This window comes from Acipenser ruthenus, chromosome 35, assembly GCF_902713425.1.
Source record: "Acipenser ruthenus chromosome 35, fAciRut3.2 maternal haplotype, whole genome shotgun sequence".
Lineage (NCBI taxonomy): Eukaryota > Metazoa > Chordata > Actinopteri > Acipenseriformes > Acipenseridae > Acipenser > Acipenser ruthenus.
The window spans coordinates 8,284,927-8,307,727 of record NC_081223.1 but is presented as its reverse complement, the minus strand read 5'-3'; the positions used below and the strand labels follow the sequence as shown (position 1 = coordinate 8,307,727).

General features: G+C 42.2%; 1 protein-coding gene and 1 long non-coding RNA gene across 2 annotated transcripts; both read left to right on the top strand.

The window, feature by feature from the left end:
• The first annotated feature begins 884 nt into the window (after positions 1 to 884).
• Positions 885 to 1,498, top strand: LOC117970547 (uncharacterized). Its single transcript, XR_004662904.2, has 3 exons — positions 885 to 1,000; positions 1,106 to 1,127; positions 1,445 to 1,498. It is a non-coding gene; the product is annotated as an uncharacterized LOC117970547 (long non-coding RNA).
• An 18,615-nt stretch (positions 1,499 to 20,113) lies between these two features.
• LOC131705097 (uncharacterized) lies at positions 20,114 to 22,511 on the top strand. The gene is made up of 4 exons (XM_059007308.1): positions 20,114 to 20,430; positions 20,858 to 21,157; positions 21,962 to 22,067; positions 22,359 to 22,511. The coding sequence occupies exons 1-4, from the start codon at positions 20,196 to 20,198 to the stop codon at positions 22,381 to 22,383; spliced, it is 666 nt and encodes a 221-aa protein (XP_058863291.1). The 5' UTR covers positions 20,114 to 20,195; the 3' UTR covers positions 22,384 to 22,511.
• The last annotated feature ends 290 nt before the right edge of the window (positions 22,512 to 22,801 follow it).

The following is a 22,801-nucleotide window of genomic DNA, read 5'->3' as shown; positions in this document are numbered from 1 at the left end:
AATACATAAACAAATATATAAATAAATAAATACACTGAAATTAGGTTATGTCTTGTTTAATACACTTTGAAATGTGGAGTAATGTTTTGTAAATAAAATCACCATCAAGTAAGAATGAAGTTTTAGTATGTATAGACTTGTACTGTAGTGTGTGTGTGTGTGTTTATTTGCTACTTGTAATACTATATAAATATAATTAAAACGCAAGACCATTTCTGATTTGTTAGTAAGCGCTGTTATTAAACTAAAACAAGCGCCCGTTAAAATAAAGCGTGACCGAAGAACCTGAAAGAAGCTTGAAAATGATCAGAATTCTGAAGGCGTCGCATCCAGTCAGGGGCGCAACCAGGATTTTCCTTGAGGGGGGGGGGAGGGGGGGGGGCTCATGTTACCTGCCAAGTTTCAGAGGTCCAGAAAATACACCACACACTCGCATATATCGCGCGCGTGGAGGGGGGTCCTCTATAAAACCGCAATACATCAGGGGCCACAATATAGAGAGACCCACAGAAGAAAAACAAATCACAAATACTTCACAATCAAACTCGGTATATCATGGGTCTGAGATATTATAAACAAGGCAGCAATACATCCAGAAACACATAGAAATAGGAGGCTAATAATATAGTACATCATTGTGTAAACTTAATATAAGCTTTTCAATTATGCAGTCTTGCTGGATGAGAACGGGCAATCACGGTTTACAGTAGGGTAAAAAGTAACAGATCGCATAAGAGTAACGTTACCTATTATCAGTGCTTAATTTGTGCCGGGGCGTGCCGGGCTTCCCGGAACCTCTGGGCGTGCATATTAGAGTCGCCTGAGCCCGCCCGTTGCGCCCCTGGTACCGGTGCGCGGTTCTCTTTTCACCAGTTTAACTGTGTTACAGGGAGCGGTGCGTGTCCACTCTTCCTCTATGGGTCGCTGGCGGCAGCTTCATTTCTTCTGATTACTCTGTTAATTACACTGGTAATATGCTATCGAAGACAGAATAAACCAGGTAACCTTTTCATCTGTATTATTAACAAGCTATTCGAAATAGAGCAAAACCACTAAGAATTTATAAGTAAATTAATATTTGGTTTCTTTTTTTTTTACCAAACAGATGCGTATTTGGCAAATGAACCGTAAGTATGTATTTAAATATCAGCCAACACAGAATAATGTATTTATTTATGTATCTATTTAGATATTGTAAACTTATACAATTATGAAATATAATCCATTTACCACGAAATAATGCGAAGTATTTTTTTTTTCTTTATTTTTTTTTTAAACGGACTGAATCCTAATCGATTGATAGATGTATGTGTTTTAACTATTTATCACAGGTTCCATGAATATTGAAGGCAGAGTTCATATTGTTCACATTCACTTTTCTGATAGACCTTTCGGATAGTATTTATAATATGATACCATATAGATTCTTGTTTTGAACCCACAGATCGATGTATTCCGAGATTCGCGTTACAGGGAGGGCGCCAGACAAACAAATAGCAGGTATAACAAACAAGCCACTGGCGATTCCTGGTTTACATTGACTTCTAATTAGGTTTGTTCAAAATCAAAATGATGTTTAAAATGATCATTTTTCACAGGGCAACGTGAAAACACCGGTTCTGGAGGAAGGCACGCCAGACCGAAGATAACAGCAGCGGTACATTATTATTATTATTATTATTATTATTATTATTATTATTATTATTATTATTATTATTATTATTTTTGCGCCATTTTATTGATAGGTCTATATACATATATACAACACACATGCATATATATATATATATATATATATATATATATATATATATATATATATATATATATATATATATATATATATATATATATATATATACATATATATATATTTATATACACACAGTACTGTGCAAAAGTTTTAGGCAGGTGTAAAAAAATGCTGTAAAGTAAGAATGCTTTCAAAAATAGACATGTTAATAGTTTATATTTATCAATTAACAAAATGCAAAATGAGTGAACAATCTACATCAAATTAATATTTGGTGTGACCACCCTTTGCCTTCAAAACAGCATCAATTCTTCTAGGTACACTTGCACACAGTTTTTGAAGGAACTCGGCAGGTAGGTTGGCCCAAACATCTTGGAGAACTAACCACAGTTCTTCTGTGGATTTAGGCAGCCTCAGCTGCTTCTCTCTCTTCATGTAATGCCAGACAGACTCGATGATGTTGAGATCAGGGCTCTGTGGGGGCCATACCATCACTTCCAGGACTCCTTGTTCTTCTTTACGCTGAAGATAGTTCTTAATGATTTTCGCTGTATGTTTGGGGTCGTTGTCATGCTGCATAATAAATTTGGGGCCAATCAGATGCCTCCCTGATGGTATTGCATGATGGATAAGTATCTGCCTGTACTTCTCAGCATTGAGGAGACCATTAATTCTGACCAAATCCCCAACTCCATTTGCAGAAATGCAGCCCCAAACTTGCAAGGAACCTTGTGGCAATGCGCCCCACCCCTGTGTGCATTTGTGTGTTATGTGTTGTATGGTGCGTGTGTTAATGTTGGTGTATAGTCATTGGTACATGGGATATAAACGGATCTGTGTTTCACGTGTATTTAAAAATGTAAAATTGTATTTAGGCACGGGATTGCACATCACTGCACGTGCATTTAAAGTAAGTAATATGCGCGGACGAGGTTGCACGTAATTAATTCACGTGCTGGGATTCAAGTGAATAATTAATTAGTAATTGATTCCCAGCACAACAGTATAAATAGATGCACGTTTCAATCACTCGTGTTAGGTGTTCATGAGTGGAGAACGGGAGAGAGAGAGAGAGAGAGAGAGAGAGAGAGAGAGAGAGAGAGAGAGAGAGAGAGAGAGAGAGAGAGAGAGAGAGAGAGAGAGAGGGAGGGAGAGAGAGAGAGGGAGAGGGAGAGGGAGAGGGAGAGGGAGAGGGAGGGAGAGAGGAGAACTAAAAAGAAAGTAAAGAATAACAATTGCTACAGCGTGCTGGAAGTGCCAGCACGGTACTTGTTTAAACGTTTGTCCGCTTGTTTTGTGTGTTAGTTCGTTTTGTTTACCTGTTTATTTTGGCTCCAGTGCCGTGTCCTGTTTTGTTTTTAAAACCCTTTGATTTCGTTTAATAAACGCTGAATGCCACCATTGCACTCAGCATTACTCATCACCACCGTCTGTCTGTGTGTTTCTTCCGGGTCTGACGTGTCACCACTCAGCCAACCTTGTGACAAACCTCCACCATGCTTCACTGTTACCTCGTGTCTTGTTGCTGTGCTCAATCTTGCCATGGTGTATGACTTTTGACAGTAAACTGTCTTCAGCAACCTCACCTTGTTAGCTGAGTTTGGCTGTTCCTCACCCAGTTTTATTCCTCCTACACAGCTGTTTCAGGTAATGATTGTGTTTCAACCTACATATTTAATTGATGATCATTAGCACCTGTTTGGTATAATTGTTTCATTATACACCTGACTATATGCCTAAAAAATCCCTGACTTTGTGCAAGTGTACATAGAAGAATTGATGCTGTTTTGAAGGCAAAGTGTGGTCACACCAAATAAGGATATGATTTAGATTTTTCTTCTGTTCACTCACTTTGCATTTAGTTAATTGATAAATATAATCTATTAACATGTCTATTTTTGAAAGCATTCTTACTTGACAGCATTTTTTCACACCTGCCTAAAACTTTTACACAGTACTGTATATATAGACAGACAGACCGTAACATACATACAATTACATCTTAACTAAAATGTAATTAGCCCACGGGTCTCTAATGAAACTCACATTTTCGGGTTGTCTTTCAGTCATTAAGATGTAGTCAGGGAAACTTTCCTAGGAATTAATAGTGCCACAATGCTGCATACTTAACAGTTTTGTTTTTTTCTAATCAAAACCATACCAAAACTGTAAATAAAACCTGAAAAACGAGAATTATAATGTTTTAATAGATGGAGAGCGAGTTACAGAGGCTAAATATATAACTAAGAATATTATTAACATCAATACACTCCATGTATTTTCTTTTGGTTCCCACAGCCAAATACAAACTTAAGTATAGTGACCCACTCTGCAATAATATAAATATATAATGCATGGATGAGGACTATTTGCATCCCGAACCATACGGGATAATACTGCAGCAGTGACGTCAAAATGTCATATCCTTCTAGATGATTATACTTGACCTTTGACCCATGATTTCCATTACACAAGAGTAGATGTTAAAACTTCATGCTGATTTGAACTCGGCTCCCGCCAAGATAAGCACCAACTAAGACGTAGCTTTACAGTAAACTAATGTGATCCATATGTGTCTCCATCCATTTGCACTTCCTTCCATATGATGATGTAGCTATCCTTCTGTCTGGTGTTAATGGCTGAAGTTTAATGCTGGCTCCAGGGATCAGCTTATTTTGCCTCCCTGGCGCATCAGCACACAACAGCTGCGATGCTGGCTCCGGGGATCAACCACAGTGCGGCCTCCACAGTGCATCAGCATGACAACCATCTGGATTGAGCTAAGTAGCATACATCTCTGGGGTCTTCAAGTCGGCACCTTCCATCCTCAGTGTTTCGTCGACTAGCCCACGACACCTCAAGAGGGCTCGACGGTGATTCTGGCATCCCAGCATCACCCCCCTCCGTCCCCCACTCAACTCAGCCCAGCTTACTTACCTGTACATCAGCGTTTCTTTCTTTCTATTGTGCTTAAGATCCCCAGCCAGAATCTTTCCGTCTCAACCACAGCCAGTTGCTGCTCCTCTCTGCTGCTTCAGATAAGTTCTTCGCTGTGTGACGCAACTCTTGGCCACTGAATCCGACGTCTCTGAGAAACTGGGTTGTAGAGTGTGCCACAAATCCTCGACAACCCACTTCCACTGGGTAAACCCGAACTCTCCATCCTCGCTGTTCCGCTTCAGTGGCTAGTTGAGCATACCGTGGTTTCTTCCTATCAAATGCCTCATCTACAGCATCCTCCCATGGCACTTTTAACTCTACCAGGTGAACAAGGTGTGCTGATCCAGACCACAAGACAATATCTGGTCGAAGGTTAGTGGTGGCAATCTCAGGTGGAAAAATAAGCCGTTGACCAACATCTGCCAGCATTTTCCAGTCTCTAGCAGCTTCCAGTTGTCCTGGACGAGGATTGGTTTTAACACCTTTTTTTGGCGGTTGCTCTCCTGGGCAGAGGAATGTTGTCTTTTGTTTGTAATGTTTTGATGGAACAGGTGGCAACTTATTGGTCATGTTACGCTTGTCTTCCAATGCTAAGGCCAAACGTCACACCACCTGGTCATGGCACCAAGTAAACCGTCCTTGGCTAAGAGCCACCTTACATCCTGTCAAAATGTGCCTTAATGTTGCAGGTGATGAACACAAAGGACATGAGGGATCCTCTCCTACCCAGAGGTTTAGGTTCTGTGGTGATGGGAGAACATCATATGTTGACCTGATGAGGAAACTGATCCTGCTCTGTTCCATTGACCATAGGTCTTGCCAGCCAATCTTGCGTTGTTCCACACTCTCCCATCTCATCCATTCTCCCTGCTTGGCCTGGGAAATGGCCTTTATACACCTCATCCTCTCCTCCTGCTTTTGTTCCACACTCTCCCATCTCATCCATTCTCCCTGCTTGGCCTGGGAAATGGCCTTTATACACCTCATCCTCTCCTCCTGCTTTTGCACCTCATTGACTTCCAGCTTCCTCCTTTGAGCTGGGGCTGCCTTGTGCCATGTAGGAGGAGCTGAACTGAGACCAAGACCCCCTCTTCCATGCTGAACTTGCCCCATGATATCACCAATTCGAAGGGCAGCCTTTGCATCTTCCACAGCTTTCTTTGCCGCCCACTTTCTTCCAGTTTTCAATACAGGTGCTGCCTCCCTTACGCATTTGTCGCATGACTCTACTAATGTCATTTCCAGTCTGACCTTGGCGCACTTAAACTCCTCGGTTAGAGTGGAGACTGGTAGCTGCAGTATTCCTTTACCATAAAGTCCCACTTTCCTAGGCAGCGTAGAACTCCCAAACATTTCCTGATGTATGAACCGATTAAAGCTTCCAGCTTCTCTACTGTTGTAAAAGAAACCTCATACACAGTCAGTGGCCACAGCAACCTCGGCAGTAGACCAAACTGAAAGCACCAGAATTTTAGTTTGCCTGGTAGAGCGCTGCTGTCTATGCTCTTCAACCCTTCCACTGCTTGTTGTCTAACTTCTCCCACACGAACTGTGTCCTTTAGATCCCCGTCGTACCATCTCCCAAGACTCTTCACTGGCTTCTCAGACACTGTTGGTATTGTCTCACCATTAATGAAGAATGTTTTATCTACATCTTTACTTTTAATTATAGAGATGCTCCTTGATTTAGTGGGCTTGAATTGCATTCGTGCCTATTCAATGTTATTGGTTAATTTGCTGAATAACCATGGTAGTCATGGTTGTCATGTCATCTATGTATGCTCGATTTGGTGGTAGTCGCATTCCAGAAGCCAAGCGCTCTCCTCCTACTACTCATTTTGATGCCCTAATGATTACTTCCATTGCCATGGTAAAAGCCAGTGGAGAAATGGTGCATCCTGCCATTATTCCAACCTCTAGGCATTGCCATGTAGTGCTGAATTCTGAAGTTGAAAAACTAAATTGCAAGTCTCCAAAGTAGGCTTTCATTAAATTTGTTATTGTCATCGGTACACTGAAAAAATCAAATGCTGACCAAAGAAGTTCATGTGGCACTGAACCATATGCATTAGCCAAATCCAGGAATGTCACATGGAGCTCCTTCCTCTACTTTTTAGCTGATTGAATTTGTTGCCAGATCACACTGATGTGTTCTAAGCATCCTGGGATACCTGGAATGTCCACTTTTTGTATTGAAGTGTCAATGAAGCAGTTCTTTAATAGGTAAGTTGACAATCTCTGAGCAATAATGCTGAATAAAATCTTGCCTTCTATGTTTAATTACTCCTGTGCACCCCGAGACCACTTTATTATTATTATTATTATTTGTTTACTTAGCAGACGCCTTTATCCAACGCGACTTACAGAGACTAGGGTGTGTGAACTATGCATCAGCTGCAGAGTCACTTACAATTATGCCTCACCCGAAAGACGGAGCACAAGGAGGTTAAGTGACTTGCTCAGGGTCACACAATGAGTCAGTGGCTGAGGTGGGATTTTAAGCCCTTTTCTGTAACCACTGGACAACGCAGCCTCCTATGGTGATAAAACAGATACAATTACTGCTTAATAAGAGTTTCTAATCCATGTTTTCTGGATACACAGTTACATTTTTAAACAGTATTTCCCTGTCAAGTCGAAGACGACCACCAACATTAAGTATGAGATATTCCCTGCCCTTGAGGTAGGTAATACTGAGCTCTCTATATCAGAGCTGCCGAAGGCCCCTTCCTGTGATGACACACTTGGTCCCGCCTACCAAGGGTATAAAACCGTCACTCACCAGAAGATCTCCCTCTTTTTCCTTCTCAAGATGGTAAGGTAAGACCTCTGTGTCTAGAACTGAGCATGTTGATAGGGAGAGTCCTCGAGTCCATTCGGGTCTGTTGTAGTTCCTAGCATTTGTGCTGAAAGCTGGCTTGCCGCTTTTCTGGAATCAACGACTCTTGAAAAAGACTGAGTTTTTTGTCTTTTTGTCTTTCAGCGGCACCCCCTGGGCTGGCCACTCTCTCTTTGCTGTCTGTTGTATGTGAGCAGCTGTCTGTGCAGCCACCCGCGAGTTAGTTGTATTTTCCTATAGAGAGCTACACAAGTATCCTCCTCGGGGCTAGGCCTGCCGTATCCCCGCTGTCGAGTGACCCAGCCGCGCTCCCTTCCTCGGGGCTAGGTACTACCGTATCCCCGTACGAGCGGAGTCGCCGTCCGAACCTGACCACTGCGGTGAGTCGGTTCATGTGCGTTCGGTGTGCTCTCTCTCTCTCTCTCTCTCTCTCTCTCTCTCTCTCTCTCTCTCTCTCTCTCTCTCTCTCTCTTTTCTTCCTTCTTATAAACTGTAATTTTTGCTTGACAAAAACTTCACCCACTGCGGCTTCGGCCTCTGTCCCCCCCTGGTACACGCTTTGCACTGACGCGGTCTGGGTACGCACTTTGCGTAGCGTCTTCTCTGGTGCTGCGGTACCGCAGCGCACGCATAGCCTGATTTCTCTTGGCACAGGCTGCATATTATCCAACGCCAGCGTAGGAGCGTAACGCACACGGTACTTGGTTCCCAGTACGCAGAACGATATTCACAGCGCACATAACGTGCAGGTGCTCGTTGCTCCTTCCAAAAAGTTATGCACAGAGCACAGGGTACGCAGTTTACGCTCCCGCTGCGCGAGGCGTCTAGAACGTTCGAGGCAAGCAGTGTTGTGCTCGTTCTAAAGTGTAGTTACGCACAGTGCGTACGGTACGCAGTTAACGCAGTGTATGGTACCCATTGCGCAAGGCGTGTGGAACGCTCGAGGCAAGCAGTGCGGTGCACGTTAGTACTGCTCTACTACCGCATTGCTCATGGTGCTGCACGGTAATACCAATGCGCACTGAGCTCAGCTCAAGCACTGTACGCAGTGTATTTGTTACACGGTGCAGGTGTAGTTGGTTGTACACTAGTGCCCATACTCTGCGTAGTACACGGTGCACTTGTGCCCACGGTACCCGGCAAAGGGTAAGCGGTGTTAATAGCCTTAGCTGTAGCCCTAGCGAAATTTACACTGTGTTAGTACCTGTGGGTCAAACGCAGTGAAAGCAGTGCTTAGTGTTATGCACAAGCCAGACGTCCTGTCTCAGGACTCTCTGCCTAGCATCTCGAATGCAGTACACAGTGCGCTTGGGACGCACGGGTTATTGCGTAAGCACTGCTCAACCTGGCACATAGCTCACGGTGCTGCACAGTATCTGTGGAAACAGGATACTCGGTGCGCACGGGGCTTAGCATTATTATTTATTATTATTATTATTTGTTTATTAAGCAGACACCTTTATCGAAGGCGACTTACAGAGACTAGGGTGTGTGAACTATGCATCAGCTGCAGAGTCACTTACAATTACGTCTCAAAGACGGAGCACAAGGAGGTTAAGTGACTTGCTCAGGGTCACACAATGAGTCAGTGGTAGAGGTGGGATTTGAACCGGGGACCTCCTGGTTACAAGCCCTTTTCTTTAACCACTGGACCACACAGCCTCTATGTATGTGTGCATACATACAAGGTATGTGTGCATACCTTGCTGTAACGCTAGTGAGTGGACACACTACGTTAACACTTACCAGTGTTCAACGTAGTGCAAGCAGTGCCTCAGTGCTAATGCACAGAGTCAGCACCATATCGGGGTCCTTCCCAGTATGGCCTGCGACGCATCATACCCACAGGACGTATGGTGCTCGGTAGGCAGGTGCTTAGTACGTCAGGGCGCATAGCTCCTCGGGTGCTCGATGCACGAGGTGCCTCATTGCCTTCTGCCTGTAGAAGGTGCTTCACTCCGCGGTAAGCTACGCGCTGCCCCAGTCGTGTGACTGCACGTAGTCCAGGCTAGACACCCCTGTCCAGTTACTACGCTGTGTTTACTCTTTTTTTCTGCTTAACAGCCTACATCGCTTTGCGATTGCAGTCTGCTGAAAGCCTTACAGCGATCACTGTTTTCTGCTTTCCTCTGCTATTAAGTCGCCCAGGATAAGGGCGTCTGCTAAGGAATAAAATAATAATAATGTTGCAGTTTAAAAGAAAAAAGAGACATGTGTTCCTCCACCGGCCCCCGGCTCTGCCGTGCCCCACTGTGGAATTGACTCTGCTGGACTGCCTCAGCCCACCCTCTCGGTGCGCTTAAAATTTACCCGTTACCCGTATTGCCTTGGGTAACTATTATTTTTTACCCGCGCAGCTTGTGTGGAGGGTGTGTATTTTCGTTTCTTAACTGCCTTGCAGTTTAGAAATTAAAATAAAATAAAATAAAATAAAAATACAGCGTTATTTCCACCGGGACCCAGCGCTGCTGGCCCCACTGTTGAGCGGCTTCTGCTGGCTTGTCTCAGCCCGCCTACTCGGTGCGCTGTTTAAAAGCAGTCACACGCGCTGCCTCACAACCTTGCTGTTGTGTGTGTGTGTGATGTGTTTTTTCTTTACTGCCTTGCAGTTTAGAAAAATAAATAAATAAATAAATAAATAAAATGTAGTATGGTATCAAACGGCAGCTCTGCTGTGTCCCACGGTTGAGTTGAATCCACCGGCTTGTTTCAGCCCACCTACTCGGCGCGCTTGGTCACCTGCCTGGCATGGTGAATGTGTTTCTCCCATAGCTGAATGGCTGGGTATAAGCCTGTGTGTACCTGTTACTGCCTTTGCAGTTAAGAAATAACAGGTTGCAGCTCATTGGGCCTGTGCTCCACCCTGGCATACGCTATGCGCTGCCAAGTTATTATTATCCGCGTTGTGTGACTGCACGCAGTCCAGAACCAGGTTATCGCCGCTCTGCACCACGGTGCAGCACTGTGCGCTCCCCTGTACTGCTCTCCTGGTTGCCTACCGCAGCCACTCAAGTCTGGGTATCCACCCCGGTGTATGTTTTGTGCTACCCCAGGTTGTGTTGATTTCACGCAGTTAAGGCTGGGCGCCCCCATTCGACGCCCTCGGTGTTTAGATGCTCCATACCTCAGTGCTTGGTGCCCCGATGCTTCGGTGCACCAGTACTGTATTCTACCTCACTCAGTGTCCTCGGTGCGTCTGCACCCTTGGTGCCTGAGTGCTTCAGTACACGGCTGAGCTGTACGCGATGCTGGGCCTGGCCAGGCAGCAGGCTCAAGCCCTTTCTGTGGCCCTAGCTCAGCCAATAGCGCCGGCACTGGAGCTGACCCCGCCTGAACCGGTGGTTGCCCAAGATGTTACGCGCTGACATCTTCCGTACTTGGCAGGCTGTCTGGCCGGGCGAATGGTTTATCACACTGGACTGAAAGAACGCGGATTCCACGTTGCTATTCATCTAGTGCACAGGAAGTATCTCCGCTTCACCTTACAGGGGAGCGTCCTGAGTTTTCTGTGCTGTGGTTCAACCTCTCCTTAGCCCCGCACGTTTCAAAGTGCATGGATGCCATCCTAGCTCCCTTGCGACTGCAAGTGATCAGGGTGATGAATTAGCTGAACGACTGGTTGATCTGCCCAGTCGCAGGAAGGAGCAGTGGCCCACACAGTGCAAGTCTGCCTGTCGGACAACAGAGTGGCTGCCATTTGCAACTGTCTCGCCTTGTTCAGCAAGGGTTCACAGTATAATTGGTGTTGTGTTAAAAACTATTGGGTCTGATGGCCTCGGCTTCATCACCCACCCATCTAGGGTTACTCCACAAGCGCCCGATCCAAGTGTGGCTCAGTGCCTTAGGCTGCACCCCAAGTGCTACAGACACCGTCAGCTGACCATGTCTCGCCTAGGCTGGGAAGCCATACGCTGGTAGAAGCAAGCCTCTCTTCTGAGCGAAGGCACAAGCATAGGAGTGATACTGTCAATTGGTGACGACAGACACACCCAACTCTGTTGGGGGACCGGTCTGGGCAGGTGGAGGAGTTCGTGGACCCTGGTCGGATCGCTGGACATAATGCGTGGGAACTGAGAGCAGCCCACGAGTGGTCCAAAGTGTTTTTTGTATGCTTTCCCGCCTATACCGCTGCTCCCTTTTCTAGGAAAAGTCAGGTTAGAGAAAGCATCAGTTCTCCAGGTGGCCAAGAGAATGTGATTTTCGACCCTGTGCCAGCTGTTGCATAGCCAGCCCTGGGAGATTCCACTTCATTGGATCTCCTCAGTCAGGTGGAAGGCTCTCTTTGGCACCCGGAGCCACGCAGGTTCCAGATATGGGTCTGGCCCCTGTAAGGGACTGCTGGCTAGCCATAGGGCTATCGGACCCAGTTGTGGGTACCATGCAGAGCGCTAGGGTGAACTCCACTAGGTTTTTTGTATACCTATAAGTGGAAGTATTTTCAAGCTTGGTGTCTGGCTAGAAACCTTGACCCCATCACTTGCCCTAGGCCAGTCATATTGCAGTTCCTGCAGGAACTGCTTGGTGCTGGATGGTCACCTTCCACCTTGCAGGTGTATTCAGTGGCTATCTCTGCTTGCCATGCACCCTTAGATTCTATGTCTCCGGGTGCGCATTTTTGGCTACCCATTTCCTTAAAGGCGCACGGTGATTACACCCTCCTAGGAGGACTGTTCTCCCCAAATGGAGCCTTAATATTGTGCTAGAGGCTCTCACGAAGGCCCGTTTGAGCTCTTAAACTCCATTGAGCTGAAGTGTCTGTCTATGAAGACAGCCTTCCTTTAGTTATCACCTCCGTAAAGCGGATCATTGAGCTGCAGGTGCTGTCTGTTCACAGCTCCTGCATGCGCGTGTGGGAGGATGGAAGTGGAGTGTCGCTGCGCACCAAACCCGCTTTCCTCCCCAAGGTGATTACAGCTTTCCACATTAACCAGTCTGTGGAACTGGAGTCTTTTCATCCACCTCCGTTTCTTCAACGGAGGATGAGAGATTTAATTTTCTATGCCCAGTGCGGGCATTGAGATGTTGCGTGCTAGGACAAGAGCGCTACATCAATCTGAACAGCTCTTTGTCTGTCACGGAACACTGACCCTAGGACAGCCCCTCTAAGCAGCGCCTGTCACACTGGATTGCAGACACGGTGTCGACTGAATATGAATATGTGCTGGGTTACCCCCACCTGGTAGAGTAGCTGCACATTCGACTAGGTTGGCTACATCGTGGGCCCTTTTAAGGGCGCTTCGATTTCTGAGATTTGTGCTGTGGCTAGCTGGGCTATGCCGCATAATTTCACCAGATTCTACCGCGTTAATGTGGTAGATCCTGCTGTGCCATCTGTGAGCACAAGGGTCCTTGAGGGTGTACGTTCACACCGCTAACCTCTAGGTTAGACAGCGCTTGTGCGTCCCTCATATACTGCCGTTCCTTCTCCCTCGTGACGGCTCTGGTATACATTATCCCATACTTAATTTTGGTGGTCGTCTTCGACTTGAAAGGGAATGTTAGGTTACCTACCGTAACCCTGGTTCCCTGAAAGAGAAGACGACCACCAACCATGAGGTCGCTCCGGTCGCCCTCACGGGTTCGGCGGAAAAAGAGAGAGATCTTCTGGTGAGTGACGGTTTTATACCCTCGGTAGGCGGGACCGAGTGCGTCATCACAGGAAGGGGCCTTCGGCAGCTCTGATATAGAGAGCTCAGTATTACCTACCTCAAGGGCAGGGAATATCCCATACTTAATGTTGGTGGTCGTCTTCTCTTTCAGGGAACCAGGGTTACAGTAGGTAACCTAATGTTTTTATTTGTATGTCACGCGATTACATTTCGTTTCCCGCCAAAACTGTAAGAAAGAGGGAGGGGGTGGAGAGAAGCGGTGTGGAAGGAGATATGTTAGTGACAATGAAAGGGTGGGGAATATAGCGAGGTTCAGGAACTATGGGGTGTTTATATGTTTTACAGTGATGAAGAGACTGTCCACTTTCCAGAAATTTATATTCTCAATCACGAACAACATCCAGCTCCCAACAGAGCAGCATTCAGCTGTAACATGGAACGGCGCTCTGTCTTAATGACTCTCCCTGCACTTCCTCTCCCGCACATTCAACACAGGAAATACATTTGCGCTTCAATGACATCACTATTGCTATTGTAACAAACTGTAGTTACACAAAATGTCCACTAGATGATAGCAGTTACTTAAAGTTATCCAAGTACAGAATCCCTACTAGATCTTAGATTGAAATACAATCAAATGATTCGAAGTAAGGCTCATTTTGTCTTTACTCTACCCACTTCAGTTACATTTTATTAATTGTTTTAAAAAAAAAACTGTTTGTGAGCTTTATGGAGTGAGACAAAACATCTATGAATTATAGATTCTAGCATAGATGGGAAATATAACATGATACAATGATACATGCAGTGACATGAATGTATTATACACACACACATAAATACACCGTTTCATGTAAATTACTGTTGGCTAAACAAATACATATTTAGGGTTACATAGGGACACCTCCCTTGGCTCTCCAGCAACTCTCAACAATATATTCTGCCAGAGTAAATAGGAGCTGTGGTATGTGAAAAAAATGATAGCTTTGATTGTAACCCTCTGAAGGCTGAGAGGGGTGCAAATGTACCCCAAAAATGTACCATGTGCACTTTGAAGCAGGATTGTTATTTTTTCCGATCTATCAACTGTGATTCTTGAAATGTATTTTTCTTTAAGACTATAAGTCGCCCTGGACAAGGGTGTCTGCTAATAAATAATAATAATAATAATAATAATAATAATAATAATAATAATAATAACAAAGTCATCCTTGGTATCAAGATAAAGGTAAGCAATTCAAGTTTAACCACATGTACGGTATATTACAATACACATTTGAATAACTGTACAGTAGCATAGCAACTGAATCTGACTGAATCAGTTACAATCATTCGATTCAATGGGACGTTATCAAGCAAAATCACCCCAAAACCTTCCAACTGGTAGAGCAGGTCCGGATCAAGCGCTTTAATGGACGTCGGGAGTAGTAGCCGCTAGAGGGCGTAAACAAGCGTTGCTGAAATCATAGTAACAGTTAGTTTAATAACGTAGTTAGGGTTAGGGTTAGATATTAGGTTTAGGGGTAGAGATTATGTTTAGGGGTAGAGATTAGGTTAGTGGTAGACAATAGGTTTAGGGTCAGGGGTAGAGGTTAGTGGTTAGGAGGGTAGTAGGTACCTACTGGCCCATTCCTATGGGAAGATTTTGCCTGATAACGTCCCATTGAATAGATTGATTCTAATCGGATCGGATGGATAACTAGTTTTAGGTGGCTTGGTTTGTAGGTTAATTCGTGCCCCTGACTGCCACTCCATCTACGGAGGTATCCGGAGTCTTGATCAGGGTGGCATTTTACTCTGATTCACGAACTGACTCATAGTTGTGTAAATATACATTAACATAATTCAATGTAATCATCATAGTTATATTTTTTTAACCCATAACTTCAAACACACTTATGGGTGTGGTTTCACAGACCCGTTTCACACTATGGGCTTCCATACCAAGGTTAACAACAGCTAGTCTCAAATGTACGCTAATCGGGGTCTGTGAAACCTTGGGTATATCACAGATATTAAAACTTGAAAAATACTGAATTAATATATTTACCACCGTGCATTTACGTTTACACACTTGCAAATTTACACACTTGGAAATTATCTCACTTTTTTTTATTAGGATTTTAGCAAAGCAACAGAAGAAATACTAAACCTAAAAATAATAATAAAAAAACGCTTACAGAACGGATTCTTGCTTTCATAGAACGCAGTCTGTCTGTCAGTCTGGCTAATCTACAGTATAGGTCCACTGCCTGTCTGTTCAGCAATCTATAGGACTTTAAACACATGTTTCAAACATTTAAAGCTGTTACTCAGATTAACTGTAATCCACAAACACCAGTTTTCAGGACCTCAAAAGTCTTCTTGTGTTTATGGGAATGTAAAGACACCGAGGCTTTTGTAAATTTGTGCTTATCCGAATTGTGTGATTTAGGTGTAACCCTCTCGTGCATGGCGATCTCGTATGTGGACCGATACAAATAAAGCTCTTTTAAGCCTATTCTGACTCAATGCTTAATTTACTGACACGCTGGCTACTCTTAAACGTAGTCTCTCAGGTATGTATCTAGCTGTGGGCGTGGCCTGTGGCTCCACTCACTCATTACTTTCAATATAGCAAGTTTACGGTCACGCCTCTGTATGGCCATGTGAAGATGTTAATATTGAAACCTATTATGTTGTTTTAAGGACTTTTAATTATCACTTGAAACTTAAGTAGAGCTATCAAATTTAAACCCCAATAATTCTATTCTCTACGTATAATAGCCCAATAGCCTATATAATATTTGGAACCCCCTACATTCGTTCTGTAATTGGCCTTTGGCGCTATAAAAACTCCACATATGGCCCGTTGGTTGAAATTCGATAATGGCTGCAAGAAAGTCTTTATCTGAAGAAGAAAAATATCCCAGTTTTTCTTTGGAGGAGATTGAGGTTCTGCCTCTATCTCCGATAGCGGTCCTTAAAGAGTTAAACGTGCCCAAGCCCCTTGGTGCCAATCAGACACCACCATACGATGCACTTCGAGATCGGGAAACGTACCCCTGCATTACAATACCTCACTAATGTTTACGATGCTTAACTGTTCTTCTCCGTGCTTTATTACCCTTTGCTATGCTTATGGTAAACCTTTACAGGGTACAAAAGACCCCATAGTGCAGCAGTGTGGAGTAGTGGTTAGGGCTCTGTATTCTTGATCGGAGGGTTGAGGGTTCAATCCCAGGTGGGGGGACGCTGCTGTTTCCTTGAGCAAGGTACTCTACCTAGATTGCTCCAGTAAAAACCCAACTGTATAAATGGGTAATTGTATGTACAAATAATGTGATATCTTGTAACAATTGTAAGTCGCCCTGGATAAGGGCGTCTGCCAAGAAATAAAATAATAATAGTGTTCCAGGAGCTTACAAACTGCTAGAGCATGGAAGGCCATCCGGGTCAAAAAACGTGTTATTAAAGTACAGCTTTCAAATATTTAGTAAACGTTCTCATTTGACTTTAATACGTGTTGTAATTCTAATTACGTGTACTAATTTGGCCAATCAGATCGCTGAAAATGAAATGACAACAAATTAATTGATTTTTTTTATCAATTATTCATATTTTTGTGAACCTACATGACCTTTTTCTTTTTTTTCTTTTTATTTTGCACCTTATGGTACACAGCAGTTTCCCTTTTTATTTTTTTACATTCTCTCTCTCTCTCTCTCTCTCTCTCTCTCTCTCTCTCTCTCTCTCTCTCTCTCTCTCTCTCTCTCTCTCTCTCTCTCTCTCTCTCTCTCTCTCTCTCTAGGCTAGTAAATAGAGAGAGAGAATGTATGCATGTTTGCAGTCACATGTGGTTTTCACGATCACATCGCCTTCTTGCCAAAATGGTGCTGCTACAGCCTTATATTTTTGCATATTGTCATTGCCCCTTTGCCGCTGTACTTTATGCATCCAGGGCAGGTCAAACATCGGAAAAAATCGGGCAGTGTTTTCCCGCCTTAATTCTTGACTTTTTTAAAAGCGTATTTCATGTCTGAAATTTAAAAAAAAAAGTTATGCCGGAGGTGGTTGGCTATTCTTGTAATTACGCTGCATGCCTGTAAAATGACCAAACCTTACGTATGTACTACTGTAAAATTACCAGGCACTACGTAGATACTACGTAGCACGGTTTAAATGTATTTTGAAAATCATTTACTTTGTAGTACAGATTTTTTTTTTCCTAGTGGTACCGGGCAAAAATAAATGCCTTTATTGCACTTCAGTTTACTAAATCCAAAATGAAACGCCATGGACTGTTTTTCTTTCTGCATATATAATCTATTTCACACACCCAGTACATGCAGGCCGCTAGTTTCTCTCGTGTTTTGTGGCTTACCTGCTTCGGCCTGTACTCGCATATATGTTTCTGCGTTTTTTTAAAGTGATATGGAAAATGTTGTCTGGTGTCCGGAAGTGTACAGCCAGTAAGCGCACAGCGACCTATAAGAATTGCGCTTCTAAATGCAACAACAGTATTTGTTGCAACAACTTCAAAAGATCTCCCTTCACTAGACCAGTCAATGTATTAGCACTCACGATTCTAGAAACCGCTATAAACCAACATCTAAAGTGCAGAGCAGCTCGTTCTGCAACACAACACAACCCCCACAATGGTAGAGGAAAGATGCACATTTATATGTACTGATGTATTGTTTGTTTTGTTATTTGCTTAATAGTAACAACATGTTTAAACAGACTATGTAGCTAACTTTTACACTGCAAATCAAAATACATGGGAATTGAATATGATCTAATGCAACCGATTTTAGACTCGTCTTCAGTGCTCATTCTAATTTAATGTGTGAGAATTTATTTTTGACCAACACAATGTTAGCAAAATAAAGATGCGATGCGTTTACACTGTAAACGTTTAAATCAGAAGTCATGCTACACGTTTACTTATTATAACTGAATTGCTGATAGTATTATTATTATTATTTATTTCTTAGCAGACGCCCTTATCCAAGGCGACTTACAATTGTTACAAGATATCACATTATTTTTACATACAATTACACAAGGGCGTCTGCTAAGAAATTAATAATAATACAGAAGCAATGGGGTGTTCTAATACAGAAGCAATGGGGTGTTCTAATACAGAAGCAATGGGGTGTTCTAATACAGAAGCAATGGGGTGTTCTAATACAGAAGCAATGGGGTGTTCTAACACAGAAGCAATGGGGTGTTCTAACACAGAAGCAATGGGGTGTTCTAATACAGAAGCAATGGGGTGTTCTAATACAGAAGCAATGGGGTGTTCTAATACAGAAGCAATGGGGTGTTCTAATACAGAAGCAATGGGGTGTTCTAATACAAAAGCAATGGGGTGTTCCAATAAAGAAGCAATGGGGTGTTCTAATACAGAAGCAATGGGGTGTTCTAACACAGAAGCAATGGGGTGTTCTAATACAGAAGCAATGGGGTGTTCTAATACAGAAGCAATGGGGTGTTCTAATACAGAAGCAATGGGGTGTTCTAATTCTTATAGATTTGCACTCGACTCTATGATTGACCTTTCTGGTTAAAGGATGACTTGGGAGTTCTTAAAGAGCCATATGATATATTTGTGTTTTATGTAACTGTTTCGCCATAAATAGCTGTAGACTATGTATAAAATTGTAATCTTGTGGTAGTGAAGGACCTTGCACCGGGAACTGTATACAATATCTGCACTTCCTGGCTTGTCTGTTGCAGCCCCTCTTCTTGCCCTGTTCACTGATACTGTCTGCAGTGCGGATCACACACACAACATCCTCGCCAGCCTTGCTGTGAACGTCCACCATGCTGCTCCGGCTCATTCTGCTATTCTACACGCTGCAAGGTAAGCGTGGCTTTACTGTTTATATTCTAACATCGCACAACACATCTGTGTTTCATTTTATATTACTCTTTTGTATATTATTATTACTTATAGTTTTTTTTTAGTTTCATTTAACCTACATGATTTATTTTTTTACGGCGCGGTACAATTTATACAGAATACGATTTCAATGTATTATTTAATCAAAAAGATTAAATACCTCTCTACAGTTTGAGGTATTATTATTATTATTATTATTATTATTATTATTATTATTATTATTATTATTATTATTATTATTACATTTAGATACTATGACAGATTTACACTTTTTTTGTATTTATTCATTAAAAAAAATGAAATTACAAAGATTTATGTCAAATTATTTTTTTTCCATTTACCAAGTAGATTCTTTTTTTTTGTTTGTTTGTTTCTGATATGATTATTTTTGCACGGCGCGGTAGAATTTATACAGAATACGATAGCAATGTATTATTTATTCAAAATATACAACTTTCTGCAGTTTGGATTATTATTATTATTATTATTATTATTATTATTATTATTATTATTATTATTATTATTATTATTACTAGTAGTAGTAGAAGTAGTAGTAGTAGTAGTAGTAGTAGTAGTAGTAGTAGTAGTATTGTTATTATTATTACATTCAGATACAAATACATATTAAATGATGACAGCTTTACAGTTTTGTATTATTTAATAATAACAATAAAAAGAATGTACAAACTTTATATTTTTATGTCAGATTATTTTTCTTTCTTTTATTTATCGAGTAAATTCTTAACATATTTTGGTTGGCCATGTTATTGCTGTTTGTAAAACAAAAAGAAACTCCATTATTACGATTGAATTTTTTTTTTTTTTTTTTTTTACAGGTTTAGCATTAGGTTATCCTTAATAAAACGTATACAGATCATTTATAAATGCAGAATGAATTGGACTTTATCAGTGAATGTTGTTAATCGCATTTGATATTGCATACAAGCATCCTGATACATTTTGAATTCTGCCCTAAAAAAACATTATTATTATTATTATTATTATTATTATTATTATTATTATTATTATTATTAGAGATATAAACAGTAGGCTCTTCGTTTTTCTTTTTTTCTCGTTTCAGTTGCAGATGCAGGACTGTTCCAATACCCGCCCTTAGTCAGAGCCGAGGTCGGGAGCAGCGTAAACTTGACCTGCGATATCGAGGACATGAGTGGAAAGTGTTTCACTGTCATCTGGTTCAAACTGCGGTCCACGAGCATCACGACCCTGGAAACGTATCAAAGTATCAAACCCGGTGGCAGCTTTGCAGGCGACGAAATCGAGAAAACCTGTTCCCTGAACCTAAACAACGCGCAGGTGAACGATTCCGGGACTTACTATTGCGGTTTGATTAGCAGCTCAGCTATATACTTGGGCAATGGATCCACGTTAGTAGTACGAAGTAAGTAAAAAAGGTATTGCATAAGTATGAAGGTTTCTGAAATAATGTGTTATTTTGATGAAATGTTTTTGCTTTAAGGGCAGTGGGGCGATGTTGCAGCGGGTCGGAGGCTAACATGGAGAATAAATGTATCGTGTGTATCCACTGTGTCAATATTGAACATTGGGCTGGGTTTGAGATTGAAGTGAACTGTGCATCCTTCTTCAAGAACAGCATACATCTCTGTAAAATGATCTAATAAAGTCAAATTATGACCAACAGCGTGTAGGTTGCTTAAATCATTCCCTAAACTAATCCATGTTATAGATTTTTTTTCTGGGGGGGGGCATTTTGCTGACCTGATACTATATACAACAACACGTTATTATCCGGCATGTTGTTCTTAATGTCTTATATATTCACATTGCTCTTATTGTTTCAAATACAGAACGCTCCGATGACCGCGCTTATATTGAAATCATCACCCCTTCAGACGGCGAAGTCCAGTCCAGCGGCGCCGCTACTTTAGTGTGTCTGGTGTTCGGGGTATCCGAGCAGGCTCGTGTCTACTGGGTCATCGAACACGGACTGACCGACTCCGGGTCCAGAGATTCCAGTGAATCCACTCCTGACTTTATCAGGAATCAGATCACCATTCCGGGCGAGGTCTGGAGCAGCGGGGCCGTGTGCACGTGTGTAGTGGAAACAGAGAGCGGGCGCAATATGAGCAAAAGCGTGAGCAAGACCGGTAAGAGAGTTAGAAACCTTAACATTTTCAATGATCAATTGTTTTTTTTTTTCCCCTGTATCCTTAAATACATAAATAAACTAACAATATCGTATAGATATAGGGCACCAAGTTATATCCGGATTTCTGTAATGTAACAATGTTTAAATCGCGGCCACTTTGATAGATCTATTTGGTGTAGCTTTTATAAATGTGTTTGTTTAGTTATCAATTTACCTTTTTAAAATGTAATCTAATGTTCAGCAAACATCGCATTCGGAATTGTCAATGAGTCGAACAACCCGCTATCATGAGAATTATCTTGTGTATATCATCTCCCGAACACGTGGAACTGTGTCCTTCATATCATGGAATCCGATCGTCTTTCTTTCTCTGGTTTTAAAATCGGATTTGGGGATTGTTAGAATCTCATTGCTTCTCCTTCAGTCCGCATTGACAAACAGAGGTCTTATTGAGGGTGTTTGATCTCTGTATGATGTTGATTAACTAGCCTGATACTACATTCTATTGGTATATAGAAACAAGCCCATGTTTTTATACTTTTGTTATACATTTAAAGCCCTCCCGAAATATAAAACAAATAGCTAGAAAATGAATGAATGAAACCCATCAGTATAATCAGATCGGTGCTTGAAAATCACCCGTCTTCAAGTGAGGACGAGAAATTAAGAATGTCGGAGCATCCTATATCTAAACGAAAGTGACAGACTGTAGTTACCCAAGTCTTCTATGAGCGGTATTGCATTCGAATAGAAACATCACCTTTCATCGTCTTTTTGCATCTCTGTTTAGCTTGTGTTTCAGATGCAGATTGCTTTCCTTCGGTCTGGCGGTATGTCTTCATCTCCGGTGTTCTCGTTGCGATGTGGATACACTTTGCTGTAGTTCACTGGAACTATAACAAGCAAAGGTAATTGCAATGACACGTTTAGTTTAGTGTGTTCAGTTTGGGCCCTATTCTCACTTGGTTTACGCGCTGGAAGGGCTTTCAGAGGAGGCGTAAACCCGCCTTCCAGCGCGTGCAAATGGGTCTATGTAGAACCTTTTGATTCCAAATGGAATCCATTTGAGGAATCTTTCTTAAATATCAAGTTATTTTTGTTAACGAAAATACTTTATACAAGCATATTTGACAGAGAAATGTTTAATAGCGTTTAGCTTATTTGTGATCTGACCAGAATTATTTATCCTCTCCTCACAGACGGCGTTTTCAAGAGGAAAGATGAAGCAATGGAAATGCATTTAACTAAACAAGTCCTTTTCTTTATTTGAATACAGTCTTGCTTCTGTCATATTGAACTTCATTTCCATTCTCAAAGTATTACAAGAGTGCATTAAAGGCATTGAAGGTGCACCAGACCATACATTCAGTTGAGATCTTGACACTAGTGCTTAATGTTTTGTATATGCAAGTAGACTTCATTATCTTCACAGTAAAGAGCTTGGTAATTAAGAATCTGCAAATGTTTGCTTCGTTCCCACTGTGTACAAGTAAAGAAAAAAATGAATAAAATACTTGAATTCAACACTTTGTTGTTGTTGCATGTTTTACTAACTCACACAGAAAAAAAACACACATGTTTGAAATGTATTGCACATCTGGAAAGAAAACAAAACCCTCGTGCCAAAACCCATTCCTGGTTT

Coding starts and splice junctions, on each gene's coding strand:
- LOC131705097 (XM_059007308.1), top strand. CDS start 20,196: ATGAGTGGAAAGTGTTTCACTGTCATCTGGTTCAAACTGCGGTCCACG. Junction 21,158..21,961: donor CAAAAGCGTGAGCAAGACCG/GTAAGAGAGTTA, acceptor CTTGTGTTTCAG/ATGCAGATTGCTTTCCTTCG. Junction 22,068..22,358: donor TGGAACTATAACAAGCAAAG/GTAATTGCAATG, acceptor CTCTCCTCACAG/ACGGCGTTTTCAAGAGGAAA.